Source organism: Syngnathus leptorhynchus, chromosome 13, assembly GCF_054491065.1.
Source record: "Syngnathus leptorhynchus isolate UIUO chromosome 13, UIUO_Slep, whole genome shotgun sequence".
Classification (NCBI taxonomy): domain Eukaryota; kingdom Metazoa; phylum Chordata; class Actinopteri; order Syngnathiformes; family Syngnathidae; genus Syngnathus; species Syngnathus leptorhynchus.
In genome coordinates this window covers 4,618,351-4,633,623 of record NC_141207.1, presented here as the reverse complement: position 1 = coordinate 4,633,623, position 15,273 = coordinate 4,618,351, and the positions used below count along the sequence as shown (strand labels likewise).

At 43.1% G+C, this 15,273-nt stretch overlaps 1 protein-coding gene across 2 annotated transcripts; it reads left to right on the top strand.

Annotated features, from left to right (window-relative positions):
- Window positions 1-588: 588 nt before the first annotated feature.
- dmap1 (DNA methyltransferase 1 associated protein 1) lies at window positions 589-4,787 on the top strand. Of its 2 annotated transcripts, none has more exons than XM_085929088.1 (10): window positions 589-1,017; window positions 1,139-1,230; window positions 1,514-1,709; window positions 1,800-1,958; window positions 2,070-2,237; window positions 2,457-2,642; window positions 2,761-2,832; window positions 3,331-3,403; window positions 3,648-3,988; window positions 4,134-4,787. In XM_085929088.1, the coding sequence occupies exons 1-10, from the start codon at window positions 922-924 to the stop codon at window positions 4,191-4,193; spliced, it is 1,443 nt and encodes a 480-aa protein (XP_085785214.1). In that variant the 5' UTR covers window positions 589-921; the 3' UTR covers window positions 4,194-4,787. The 2 variants fall into 2 exon arrangements, with proteins under 2 accessions (XP_085785214.1, XP_085785213.1); XM_085929087.1 differs by having other exon boundaries at window positions 3,331-3,409.
- Window positions 4,788-15,273: the final 10,486 nt, after the last annotated feature.

Here is a 15,273-nt window from a genome sequence, read left to right as displayed (position 1 = left end):
AAGCGCTACATACTTACGTTCATTCCTTTCAAAATAAAAGCACATGTACGTTTATATTTACTGCATGTTTTGTCTCGCTGACCTCTGATCGCCTAAATAAATGCGACGTGTGTTTGTTAAACTTTTTTTGTGTGGAATTATTTTAATACCAAAATATATGAATGCATGTCAGGTTCATGAAAAATATAGGTTTATAAATATAATCAAGTGCTGTTATTTCCTTTTCGAAATATTATTTCAATGATATCTTTGCAATCTTTTATTTAGTGTCAAACACACTTCTGGAATAGTTTTGCCACTTTTTATAAAACAGACTTGCCTAACTTGTTATGGTTGTGCTTCCAATGTATGAACAGTAGAGGGTGGGACGGCTTCAATAATATATTTTATATTAATTTAATCACTTGCAAGCGAAAATGGGCTATGTATGATCCACCTATATTTTAATTCTTGATATCAGACAATTGATTGAATTCAGAACAAAATCAGAGCTCCAGACGCTACAATTTGAAAAGCAGTAGACACGATTATTCACTGCACCGTAAGTACATGAAACCTTCCATTCCTGTTGGTGGCGCCATTTCGTATAATCGCGACCCCTCTTAGAAAACGAAGAAGACGCCAGCGAGGGAGCCGGAAAAAATACAAGCTATATGTTAGCTAACCAGAACGATAGCAACCAAACAATTGTAATCGTTACGATAAACCTTCATCGTACCTCCATCTACTAGATTACTTAACAAAATAGGTCTCGTGTATATCGTGGTCCTGTGTGATTCTGTGGAAATAGATAGCAGAAATGATAGCTTTAGTCTTAGTTTGCGCCACGCAACGCGTTCTGTAGACGTCAATAAAAAGCGCTGGTACATGAACACGCTATATTTAGGAATTGTGTGGAGCGTCAGTTGATAGCATAGCATCATGGCTACCGGTGCTGATGTGAGGGACATTTTGGAGTTGACGGGAGGGGATAACGATGGCCCGATCAGCAAGAAAGACCTCATCAATTCTGACAAGGTGAGTGTTAAACAGTACTTATTACAACTTGTAAGAAGAATCCATATGAATTATGATTTATTATGCCGAATGTGAAAGGTGTGGTTGGTTGGTAGGTAATCCATTTCTTTATCCATACCAGAAAAAGTCCAAGAAAACAACTGAAACATTGACCTTCAAGAGGCCAGAGGGAATGCACAGAGAGGTCTATGCGCTGCTGTATTCTGATAAAAAGTATGTATTTTTCAGTTAAGTGTTTGTTTGTCCAGTTTAAGATTGAATCAACATTCAATGAGTGCTTTATGTGTCATGTGTCCAATGTGTTGGATTCAATGTGACTTGTGTACTGTAGCTGATGAATTACTCCACACTACTTAATTTCATGACACTTTTGAATTCCCACCTTAACAACATCCTAACATTTTAACTGTGCATATTTTCATTCTCTTATTCCATACACGCATCATTTTATTTGTAGGTATAAGATAATTAAATTGTGGTTTTTGACATTCCGCAGGGATGCGCCTCCACTGCTTCCCAGTGACACCACCCAGGGTTACAGAACAGTCAAAGCCAAACTGGGCTGTAAAAAGGTTCGTCCCTGGAAGTGGATGTCCTTCAGTAATCCCGCTCGAAGGGATGGTGCCATATTCCACCACTGGCGACGGGTGGCAGAAGAAGGCAAAGACTATCCTTTTGCTCGTTTCAACAAGGTGAGACTTGAGAACTCCCTATGGCCAGAAGACATAGCTGTTTTCTTTCTAATATGTACATTTTCACCATATTCCTGGTTCCCCAAACAGACAGTACAGGTACCTGTGTATTCGGAGCAGGAATACCAGCTGCATCTCCACGATGACAGCTGGACCAAAGCAGAGACGGACCACCTGTTTGACCTGTGCAAACGCTTTGACCTGCGTTTTATAGTAGTTCATGACCGCTATGATCATCAGCAGTACAGAGTAAGCAACCCTTCATTCTTTGCATTATTGTACATTAAAGATTACAGAATTAGAGCCAAATAACAAGTCCTCATTTTCTTCTCAGTAATAACAAAGTTCTCTGTCTTACAGAAACGGTCTGTAGAAGATCTCAAAGAGCGCTACTATGGTATTTGCGGCAAGCTGACCAAGGTCCGTGCGCCTTCAGGGACTGACCCCAAGATCTACATCTTTGATGCTGGTCATGAAAGGCGACGCAAAGAGCAACTGGACAAACTCTTTAATCGTACCCCTGAACAAGTGAGAAACCTTGCTTTCCCATAATTCATTAATTGTTATAGTACACTATTTAAGTTGTGCAATTGCACACTAAGCAAAATTGTTTGATCACATTTACATAATATATAGCTTGTTATGGGCAAAATGTTAAAAACTGAAAAGAAAGTGTTCTGGAGGAAAATTTCGATTAGTTTGTCTGCTCTGCTAAAGTCACTTGTGCTTCTGTTGTTTTGCCTACAGGTGGCAGAAGAAGAATATCTGATCCAAGAGCTGAGAAAGATTGAAACAAGGAAGAAGGAGCGGGAGAGAAACGCTCAAGATCTGCAGAAGCTCATAAAAGCCGCTGACACAACCACAGAGTTGAGACGTGCCGAAAAGAGAGTTTCCAAAAAGAAGCTTCCACAAAAAAGAGAAACAGAAAAACCTGTAAGCACTCAAGCATCAACATCATCATCTTATGTGGTTCAATTTTTATTATTGTGTCTTAAACCTCTCTGACAGTGTCAATAAAACTCAACACTAATCTTTTTTTTTTTTTTTTCAGGCTGTTCCAGAGACAGCAGGCATCAAATTCCCAGATTTTAAATCTTCTGGAGTTTCCCTGCGTAGCCAGAGGGTAAGTAACACTGCTTCAACACATTTTTTTATTTTTTTTTGGTGGTGGTATGTCACCTGCTTCCAACATATTGCTGACATCAAGCAGAATCCTTGCATCACTTTTCAGGAACCAAACACCTAAACGTTGTACCGGTTTATTTAAGTTTTAACATCAACAAGACACTCCAGCCAGAACGTTTAACTTCTACTCCCTATCCCTCATTAGCACCGCAATGATTAATTTTGCTGCTGACATGTTAGTACCGGTATTTGTAAGAGCCAGCAATGGTTGGAGCCTTATTCATCTTCCAAGACCGATGAACTATGGAGTGGAGTTTTCCTCCTGCTAATCAGTCCGACAGAGTTCAGTGAATGAAAACATTTTGATCTGGCCCGCTGAAGTGCATTTCATATGAATTAAAGAGCCTTATTTGTTTCTCATCATACGCCTTGCCTACCTTCAGTCATATATCTGAGTGTGTCTCGCTCATACGCTGTATTTTTGTGTCATTTAAAGATGAAACTGCCAGGCTCTGTGGGCCAGAAGAAGATCAAGGCAATTGAGCAGATTCTGGTGGATCAAGGAGTGGGTGAGTGTAAGTTTTTCTTTCCTCCATTGCAACAGACACACTGCATGGAAGTTTGCCTTTTGTTGGCAATTCATACATATATAGGATCATTAGATCTCAACTTTGTCAATTTGTGGTGCACTAACCATATTATAAATGTCTTTGAATATTTGTTCAATTAATTGAGCCAATGTTGACCCCTATTTTTTGACCTCATCTTTAAATGAATTTGATCTTTTTTAACATTGTTGTTTTTGTACCCAAGATCTCAACCCAATGCCGACAGAAGAAATTGTGCAGATGTTCAATGAGCTGCGAAGCGACCTGGTCCTTCTCTATGAGCTGAAGCAGGCGCACAGCAATTGTGAGTACGAACAACAGATGCTGCGACACCGCTACGAAGCCCTGCTAAAGGTCGGAAACGGAGGAGCGTGCGGGATTTTGGCCACGTCTACGCCGCAAAGCGTAGAACCCGCTGCCACCAACAGCATGACCGCTTCCACTCCGGTGGGTGAAGGCCAAGTGTGGCCCGGCACAGATGACATCAAGGTTGAAGCCAAGGAGCAGATCATTGATGTGGTGGGAGCTCCACTGACCCCCAACTCGGTGAGTTTGCTATCTGTCAACAGTAGTTGACACGGGCACAATAACAACAATGGTCATTCAAGGGAAATGGAATCTTACAATTTGAGAGAGAGTGAAGTGGAGTTACTCCTAAATTGACTTCATTGTACCATTTATCGCATTTCAGCGCAAGCGGAGAGAATCAGCATCCAGTTCTTCATCAGTGAAGAAGGTGAAGAAACCCTGATGTAGACTGGTACAAGGCGGGGACGGGAATGAGGGCTCGCCTTCAGAAAATGTGACCGGTGAACATGCGAGAGACGCGGCAAGATGTCTCATGCAAGCGCACACAAACAAACAAACAAACACACACACAGATACAGTCACAAACGCATCTTCTCAGCTACTAAATGGCACTTGCCTGAACCATCCGGGCTCAGTCTGCTCACCATTATTGGGACAAAGGCAACATCTGAGTGACATTTCATTCCATTACTGCTCTTCTACCTGCTTTCGCCAATGTTCCGCCTTAGATGAGAGCAAGATCAACTGTAAATTGCCAGGTTGAGCTAATCGAGACACGGGAAAGAAGATGGGGATGACTTTGTAATTGAAATGAAAGGGAATGAAAGAGACGGCTCCGGAGTGAGAAGACCACAATCCGCAAAGCTCTCGAGACACACTTGTTTTTGTGTACTAATAACGCGACAATGTTGTGTTTTGTATACTCTGATGAGCTCCGTTTCATCACCGTGGACTTGTTTTTTTTTTGTTTGTCCTCAGGTGACCTTGATGAGTCTTGAGTCAATGTTTAATAAATAAACCTCATTGTGTTTTTTCACTTGCTTGTACCTCAGATTTTTTTTTTTACATTCCAGGCACCCTTGTCAGAGACTTTAAGGTTAGGAAAATTACCTCTGAATACGCATTTGCCAGGGAGAATGTAGATTCATGACTTCTTTGCTTTGTGTCATTTATATTAAGTGACAAGTAAAGACTTCATTACCACCATAATTAAGCAGCCATCAGTGTGTTGGCACAGTCATTGGGATGTAATTAGTTTCCCTCCTGATAATTCCGCTAATTGCGTGTCAATGGTGTCATTTAACCTATGTTGACATCATTTCTATGCAAATTGTTAACATGTTGGCCCGGAAATGGAGATCACTGCGTATGTTTAATTACATACACACCAATATTGTTAACTGGGTTGCCGTGAGTGCTGGGAAATGCTTCAATGTAATAGTGTCAAGTGTTTTGACTTGTAATTTATTTTTTAAGAAATATTAGTCTTACTGAATAGTTTGTTCAAATATAACTTTGGATTTTCTGATTTATATAGTGTAAACCCCAATTCACTCTTAAAACTATTGGGCCAAAAACAACCAATTTGGGTTAAAAAATTGGACAGACCCAGGAAGTTGGGTCAAATTAACATCTTGGGTCGCTTTCCACAAAATAACCCAGTTTTTGTACAAACCAATCTCAAAAACTTCCCGGGTCTGTCAAATTTTTAACTCAGCAATTTTAGTTGTGCTCCAAAGAAACAGGCATTGTGTAAAATGTAAATAACAAACAATTTTAATAATTTTTGATTTGGATGAATTTTGTTCGATCACTTTTCCTTTAAACAACACCCAATAATGTAGTTAAATTGGATTTCCATTTTTACGCCACGCTATTAGGATTCCAAACTCTTGTCTCGTGTGTCATTTGATTTAGAGAGAAAGAAAGAAAAACGAAGGCAAGTAAACATGGGTAAAATTGATTCTCTGTGTCTATATTTCATGTTGAAAATTGGCTCATAAATCCAGCGGTTTGATCTATGGTGCCCGTCGTTGCTTGAAAAAACCTCCGTAAATGTGTAATTTCTCCCTTGACAGAACACAGCCAAGAGGCTATCTTTCTTTTGCCCCCTCCTTCCCTCACACAGCCCCCCCCACACAAGCTCCATAGCCACGGCCCAATGCAGGATTAATGCTCCTCTCTTTCTGATATCTCCTCTTCATCACTGCTCATCCATTCATCAAAACTGCTCACCCTCTTATCTCTCAATATCTAAACCTATCTTAAGTCATACAGCCGAGGCGGTGGGTATATCGTGTAAGTTGGACTTTGAAAAGGTGGAGATTATTAATAAATACTATAGGCTAAATTAAAAAATCGGAGGGCGCCAATGCGTATTACTTCACCGGTCGCATGTGAATGATAAAGAAGAGCCCGATCCGGGTTTTTTCGGTGTGTTTCGCAACGTCGACGTGAAAAGTGTGGTGTGGTGTACGTGGTGTTGATGAGAGCTCTTTATCAAGACTCGGCTGAAAGCTTTAATCACAGCCTAAGAGGTGCAACGGGCTGTTTATCATAATTGAACTGTATCCGAGCTAATCGTGAGCATACGTCAGTGTCGGGCGGAAGGGGTTCGCTCGGCCGCACCGATCGGCTGGTGCCGGTGCGAGTGATTGAACATGCAGTTAGGAAGAAGCCCGTGTAGCGACGGGGCTTAATGTAGGAAGAGGCAGGTAATTGCAGATGTGATAGAGGCCTCTTCAAATGCATCACGCCTTGTGGTAATCATTGGTGTGACAATGATTAGATTGTCCATGCTTCCTTTCCGAGGTTCGCCACTTTATACCTATCATGTCACATACAATCATTGATTGCAACAAAAAGAGGCGGGGCATCATCCGAGCATCCTGTGTAGTGCATGTATGTATCAGAGCTTCACTATGTGCCCCGAACAAATCGTCACCTACATGTCTCATCTTCACGTCGCCGACTTTGACTGTCACCTCCACTGGTATTGAGGTCACCTTGAGGGGGAAAACTTTTAATCATCACATCAAATTCACCTATGACCTCTGTGGGACGCAAAACTATAGCAAAGGGTGGAAAGAAGAGGAGTTGAAAATCACAAATGCCCACAGGGTTGGACAGTGGAAGTCATTTGCACTGGATTTTTTTTTTTTTTTGCTTGCTTGTGGGGGAAGTTCTGCAACCCAATCACTAGTACTAAGCAGTGCTTACAGCCAAGCATTAACCTCACTGTCCCTCTTTTTCGTTAAAGCCTCGGGGAGGAAGAGCTGAGTGTAGTGTAGGAATGGAGGACAGAGACTGGACTAAATCGAGACTTCCTATTCCCCGTTTCTATTCTCAGGTCAATCGTTGTCCTTCAAACTCACCTACATTGTTATGGATGGAAACACATACCACGTTGATCTCATTTTGATCATTAGATAAAAGCAATTAAACAACATGGATGATTGATTTCAATTGACATGTTTGATGTGTTAATTTGGGGGACAAAACACTGGCAGAGCTAGAATGTTTTTTTTCCTTGAAGGGAGGCGTGCTAAGGTTAACTTAGAAGGTCCTCAAAGAAACATCTGGAAATTTTACCAACCCTCCAAAAATTATTCTGTACATGTTACATATGAGGGATGAGTGAAAATGTTGAAACAGATCCCAGAAAAATCAAAAAACATCCCAAATTTAATTATCTGGTCTGGCACCTGGGGCGACCAACCATATTTCGCCGGTGGTCAAAACAATTGTGAACTATACGTCATTCACCTTGTCCATATATTTGACTTTTCAAAGATTGCATGTACTACGTAATGAAGTCAGCAACGGTGTCACAAAGCATCCCGCCAAGTTCAGACGTGTGATTGCCCACTCGGATAAAACAGCTCCACCTGAGGTCGAGCCACGACAGTCAGAAAGAAACTTGATTTGTGAGCGAGAGCGTCAAATATGACGGACCTCAGCCGAGCGCTGCAGCCAATGTCTTTCATTCATCTCCTTACCTGCTCAAACACAATCCCAACAAAGCGTAAGAAATCCAATTTGTGGATCCACAGCTGTCACAGCAAAAGAATTAAACATTACCCATAACTCACCGGGGCTGGGGGGGGGGTTGCTGTGCAGGTCAGTAAGCGACGTCGCTGGCAACATCACTCTGAGTCGCCATAACAAAATATTTTAACCTCTGACTCCACCACTGCTGGCACAACATGTGGTTAACAACATTGTGCCCAAAAAGGAAGAGATGGAGAAAAGTCAGCATAAACACAATATTTTACACCCTGCTGCTTCCGGAGCAGCCGCCGCTGTGAAACTCCATTGGAGGAGGAGGGGGGGGGGGGGGGGGGGGGGAGTATTGCCGGGTTCTGTCGGCATTCTCGTGTCATCGCCCTCACGGGCCCGCCTGCTTGCCTGGTTGGCCCGCCACCGCCAGAACCTCAATTACCTGACTGACGTTTCATTAGCGTCTGCAGCTGATCCCGTGGCTGAGAGGCAGCGGGGCGCAGAGGAGCATAGAGCACAAAGGGGATGGAGAGGTGTTTGCAGGCTTCCATGCGTTCTATTCCCATGCGCTGTCACTGTCATGGCTCAGAGTACATCCACACGACCACCCCATTATACTGAAGTCATTTATACGTGCTCGTATTCATGCCGTACACTAAAGTAGAGCAGGCAAGGCGTCAACTCGTCCATCTGACCTGGATTGTTGGGGCAAATTGGAAATAGGAAAGGCTTTTTGTGTGTCACACACGGGCCACTTCATTAGGTGTACCATTTAATGAAATACAAATATTCTGAATTATATCCAGTAACTATTTTCTAATCATTGGATTCATTTGGGTGAGTTAAAGCCCAGCGGAATTTTTTTTACTTGCCAGAGTACCCAGAAAATCACCGAAGAACCCAAACGCTCTCAACTGTGAGGCAGATGCGCTAACCACAAAGTCACTGTGTTCAAAAAGAAGAAATATAATTCCATGTAAACAGCATTCCACAATTAAATATAGCCTCAAATTTTACATGCATTTTCTGTCCTCCAGAACAAGGTAATGCAAACTCTTGTTTGTTGTTTCAACCTTAATCCAAAAGGCTAAAAATATATTATTGGTGCGAGCTTGTAGCAATGAGAAACATGAAGCAAGTCACCAAACAGTTATTTTTATGTTTTGTACTTTTTATACCACTCCTGTCTTGAATCTTGGATTTTTTTTGGTATAGCAAATGATATGTGGCATACCCTTGCAAGGAATTTATGGGGACTTCTACTTATTTGCTCGTAGCCTTTCTACTTGTGGAGTTAGCGTAGGCCATAGCAAAGACGATCCAGGGTGAACCGAGTTTAGTGAGACTTCCATTCTGAGCCTCTCCACGGAGCCAACGCTTGCCTGAGTCTCTACCGCCCATTTGTCATGCTCGCCCAGTAAGTTCCCAACAGAGATTAGGGCGGAGCTCAGTCTACAGCAATCTAAAATAATAGCAATAAACACAGACAAGTTTGTGTCTCGCCCTGTCGACCTCGTTGACACTTTTTAACGGATGGCAAAAGTTTGCTGTACAGTATATCTTCCAAAAGCGCACGGTGAAGTGCGGATGTCCCTCGATTCTCAAACACAACAGGTGTAAAAAAAAATATATTACCAATATCGTGGTTCGAGGTGTATAAAAAATAGAAGAGCCAACGCCTTCAACCCACATTGACCCAAACTAATGAATCATGACCCGATTCAGAACATAAAATGCAAAAGCTTGCTCGTAATTGGAATTCTTTGCCACAAAGACCATTAGTCAAATCCTGAGTGCCTCTTCCTTTCCATATTTTGGAATATTCTACTTAATTATGCAAAGTGACGATTGAGGTAGACGACCCCCCCCCCCCCCCCGCCAGAAAAAAAAGCCCCATAAAGTCCTTATTAAGAGCAGAGGGGATTAATGACAGATAATAAGAGGGCAATCAAACATTTAACGCAAAGGCCTTCCTGCAGGCAAACAGTATTTAAATGAGTCAATTAGACGTTGATTATCTCCTCGCCGATAAGTAGAGTCAGACCTACTTCAATGTTATCACAGAAAATAAGTCCCGCCTAAACAGGAACTAATGAAATATTTTGATACTTGGACATGGGAAATGTGTAAATATTGATTGCTCCAGGGCTGGCGACATGTTGTTGTCAAATCAAGGAATTTTCTATGAGATATTCCCAACAGATTATCCCATAAATCATAATTATTGAGTTAGTGCAATCCCTCCTACCAATTAGCGCTATTGTTGAGACATTGTCCATCATAACGTCACATCAAAGTCGACTCGGCCCCTAAATTATTATCGTACGGACAAACCACCCAAGTGCATGGCAAACAAAAATATTGGGCACAGAATAACTTGAGTATAAAACTATGCAGATATATCATTGTCAGGACCCTCCATCCTCCCCCTCCCTCTACGTCTGAGTCTCCACTCTTGTCATTTGCCCCAGCACACAATTACTGTGCGTGATTGCTATCAGGCGGGACGGTCGGGGGGAGGCTCCTAAATTAGGGCCTAAATAGGATTTCCTACATGGCGAAGGCCACAGCCCTGGACATGGTAATGAAAGCCGATACATCACAATCAGGCCGACAATCCTATTCATACTGCAACACATTACTCTCACTCCTCATAATTATAGAGGGCTGACAGATGGACCTGTGAGGCATGGCGGAGGAAAGGAAAAAGGGTAGAAGGAAGCACTAGTGGTAGAGAAGTAGCACTCACTGGTCACTTTATTAGGTATACCCACACGGTGTAATGAGAGCTACACCAAGAATCGGCCTCTACAAAGACAACTTGAACGGTATTCAGTACAGTGCAAATCTCTGCCGAACCATTTTTTTCCCCCAGAAATTATTCTTGAAACGGCAATTTTCATTCTTTGGGAGTTGACAGATATATTTTTTTATCAGAGTAAACTTTTCAAGATATATATTTTTTTGCGGTGATTCTTAATCATCCGTCTTTTTTCTGTAGCTTGCTATAGTATGCTTATTTTTTTCCCGTTTAATTTATGTTACTTGGATCAAACGGATTGACTCGAGTTCAAATATGCGTTCGCAGACAAACTCACTCCTTCACACAGAACGATGTGTGTGTGTGTGTGTGTGTGTGTGTGTGTGTGTGTGTGTGTGTGTGTGTGCGGTGGGGGCAGCTTCACGATCAATACCATGAGCAGGAATCAGCGATGGGGAGAATAAGACAATGGCCTATCAGATTGAGGTTGACTTCTCCTTGTATGTGTGGCAGGCCTGTAACAATAGATTGGCTCAGAAATCCGATGGCACTCGGCGGCACAGTGACGAGAAAAAAAAAAAAAAAGGGGAGACAGATGAAAAGAGAGATTGCTAATGCTCTCCAAGCAAGGCATTTTAATCTGTGACAGAGGAGGGATTTGGTGAAAGCCATTATCACACGGCGACCCCTCAACTTCCCCCCCTCCCCTTTCTTTTCTGATAAGCAAGCCTTATCAGTCTGCTCGGTGCGGGACGGGAGGGGGGGGGGGGTACATCCATACTTTTGCATGTGTTTGCGTTGCAAAATGGGACATTCAAAATGTGATGCACCGGAGCCTAGCGAGCTCCGGCTCAGTCGACGTAAATCTCCTTAAGAACTCAGTCAAACAATCGACATGGCATGGTCATGACAGCGACCCAACGTCTGAACCCACAAACCAGTTTGACCTTGCATGCGCATGTGTGTGTCTGTGTGTGTCTGTGTGTGTGTGTTTGCCTCACCTGCAGCTACCCAGATACCTTTCATCTCTTGATTACAACTTTCAAAAGAGAGATGAGATGATGATGGTGCCGGCCCACGGGGGTCACGTGTTCTTTCTGCTAGACCAGGTGTGCACGTCAGAGTGTGTGTGTGTGTGTGTGTGTGTGTGTGGGGCAGGTGGCAAGTGGTGCTTGAGATGACTCTTCTTAATATAATGGACTGAGCGGATGCTTGAGTTTGCATGTGTTTATATTTAGATCTGTGTGTTTACATATGTTCTTGCATTCTTTAGCAGTCTATACCTTCCTGGTTTGCGTATGTGTGTGTTTCTATATGTGTGTATGTCTAGAGTACGCTGTCCCTTCTCTGATCAGGACAATCCATCAGGGCCTCCTGCTCATTAATCACCACACACACATATACACAAACACACACACCTGGAGTCGGGATGGACAGTGGGGTTAGTTTAGTTGAGCTCTCACACCTGCACCAGAGAGAACATCTCAGCACTAGAGAATACATCACATTTTAAGACATGAGGAACTCCCTAACTACTGCCCCCCTCACTACTGTATGTCTCTAAGAAGAATACGATTGTATTTTAGTCACACACTACAAGTACAGTGGCAGCGCTAAGGTCAAGCATCATTTGTTTATTCAGCTTTTAAAATGGAACCTATATGGGGTGTATGGTTAAGTGTCTTGCTAGAGGACATCCTTGATAGATTTTAATCATTCATTTAATCAGCTGGATCAGATTGAGAGATATCAGTGATCACTTGTCATTTCATAATTTGATCGTTGAAGTCACACTTTTTAAAAGCTTACTAAAATGATACCCTTTTTGATACCCCCCAATTTAATGGCCAATTCCAAAATATCAGCTTACTGTTTAAAGCTTGTGAAGTTGTCAGGACTTCCTCAGTTCCTTGGTACTTTGTGAGTAGCTCACACAAAGCTGTAGAGGCCACTCTTGGAACCACTCATGGCCTTTTTAATGGATCATCGGCTCGGAGCTGAGTGAGCAGCCCGTAGAAGCAGCGTACTGGCTAATTCACTATTGATCCTGCTCCATAGACCAATTTCCACTTGTGTTTGGTTTGGGACTACAGTTTCGGTCACGCTCTGTCACTCCCTCCGGGCCAGGAGAGGAGCCCGGGCTACTCTCTTATCAGTCGGAGAGCACACTCGCACACAGAGCGAGATGGGGAATGAAAGCCAAGTAGTGGACGGTTACTTGCTTGTAGAGAAAGGGAGAGACGTCATTAGAGGATGGTGATGAGTTCCATCCACCAAGAGTAGAGGTGGCTTTTATATAGCCATGTCACAGGAAAGACCAGCCACCGTTATTTCTTCCCAAATCTTCACGCTGATTGAGCAAATCCAGCTTCGAAAGCACTGCAGGTCATAGAGCAGTAGTGATGAGCTGTCCATGGTGCTGAAATGAATTTTCTCATGTGGTTCAAGATGTTAGGATATCTATACCTTAATAATGATCCCAACGGTGACTTGCATGTGTGTTACTCTGGATAGTTACCAAAATTAAGCATTATATGTTTAAAATGTGCCATTTTCCCCCAACAATAAAGTTACAAACGTAATATAGTAGCTGTTTTTCCTACTATATGGTGGACATGCTACAGACTTAAAATCATCCAAACTTTGCAGGATTCTGTTAAGTCTGCTTGTACCACTCCATAAATGTGTCACGGCCTGAACATCTGATAGTTTCCATGATCAAATCTTTCACGCCTACTTCCACTTGTTTTCTTCCTCCAGCCACTCACCTCTCACTCTCCATTGCTTGTGTCTCCACATCTCCCCTCACCTGCACCCGCCACCCCCAAACAAACCTTCTCCCCTCTTTATCTACCCACCTCTCACTCTCCATTTATACTGACCCCCCCATGCCTGTCCTCCTCCTTTCTCGCAGTAACAACATTCCTCTGACTAATTGCAAACCTGTCAGCAGGTAAATGCTCGGAGACCAGTGTGTGACAGTCACGCTTGCCGACCCCCAGGTTGCCACTGACAGTCATTGTAGGTCAGGACAGGACTAGGCAGTCTTGGCAGTCAGTGTGTGTGTGTGTGTGTGTGTGTGTGTGTGTGTGTGCAGATGTGGTCTCTCAGCTTGAATAGTGAGACTCCAACTGTCTTCGGGTCTGTGACGCTCCCATTATGCTGCTAAAGGAAAAAGTAGACAGCCACAGAACAGCTGGGTAATGCACTGTCTGAGTGACAATACACTCTACCTCTCACCCGCTTTGCTTCTCACCTTGTCTGCGGTCCTATGACAATGCCACATTGATACTGTCAAGTTAGGGGGCGGCCAGTGTGACATGCTCACACACACACATGCACACACGATAGAAAAGCAACACACTGATTGATGTAAAGGAGTGCATGAGGCATTTTTGATGAATGATGGATTGCTTCAAATGAGAGGGCAGCGATCATAGTTTTATATACATCTGTTTATTTTTCCCCCTCCGATAAAAGGATTAAGTGATACATTTATCTTCTTAGCCTGTTTGTTTTCCCGTTCAGCAGCTCTTTAATATCAGCCTTGATAATCAAGCTCGGCTAATTAAAGCAGGCTGTTGACAGTTGTGATCCTGACCCTTAGCACGGCTCTCCCTCCGGGGGGGGGGGGTCCCTGTTAGCATGCTAATGCTAATCCCCGGTGACGGGGGACAGGACAGGGCTGTCCCCTGCAGCCGCTCGGCTCTTGTGACCGAGGGATGTGTCAGGACAGGCACAGTGATGTGCTAACACGGAGACGTCTCCATGTGCATGTCACAAGTCTGTAATTAGAAAAGAGGTAGGCTCGAGGGGACAGCTGTTGTCGCAGCACCCCATCCACGTTCTCGAAAGAGCAATCGGCGCCTAAAATGGGCTCATAAAAGAGCAACTGGTTCACAATGAGCCGATTTGCCTGATGCGAGCTCGAGGTTATGTTGGATGTGACTATGGAAAGGCAGCTTGATAATAATGAGAATATGTATTATCATTTTTGGGTTTCTTTCGTAATCATTCCTCTAGTCACACCCTATAGTTTACATTATGAGTGAGTAGGGTGAATGTTCTCACCTGTCAGTCTATCCGTCTCGCTTCTCGCCTTTTCAGGGAAGGTCAAGGACACATGCATATTCATGGCAGAGCCTGGCATAGGATCAATAGATTTTAATTGTTTTCCCTTAGTTGGTGCGGGGACGTGCCAGTGTCTATTGATCTGTTTGAACAGAGGCCACTCACAGTGCACAACTATGAGACTTTTACCTGACTGAACACCAATAGACTACAAGGAGGGGGGGAGGGGGGGGCTTGTGATTAGACATTTGACACACGGAAAACCACAAGCTGCGGGGAGAAGGTCTCGAGAGGCTTCGAGATTGATAGAGGTCACACTGTAAGAGTAGTAAAGACAAAGAGAATGATATCAGGCACTAGTTGATGTCATGCAAGAAAAAATACGAAGCTTGAATATTTTCACCAAAAGTACTGTAAACTTAAAAATATTGGACGGGAAAGTTTACATTTAGGAATAACAATGATTTTATTCGCTGTCACATGGCAAGCATCCATCCATGTGTATCCTTCCGTAAAGACGAATCTCTTTTGGATGTCTCTTCTTTCACTCTTACGCTCATGTATTCTTTTTGTCACTGTTGAATTTGTATTAAATTGTCAAACTTTGAGGTAAAAAGCAAAAGAATGTCGGCGACAGACTAGACAAGAGAAAAAAAGATTGTGACAGTCATCCGTTTGACCCGCACTGGCG

Coding starts and splice junctions, on each gene's coding strand:
- dmap1 (XM_085929087.1), top strand. CDS start 922: ATGGCTACCGGTGCTGATGTGAGGGACATTTTGGAGTTGACGGGAGGG. Junction 1,959..2,069: donor ATGATCATCAGCAGTACAGA/GTAAGCAACCCT, acceptor TCTGTCTTACAG/AAACGGTCTGTAGAAGATCT. Junction 2,238..2,456: donor TTAATCGTACCCCTGAACAA/GTGAGAAACCTT, acceptor TTTTGCCTACAG/GTGGCAGAAGAAGAATATCT.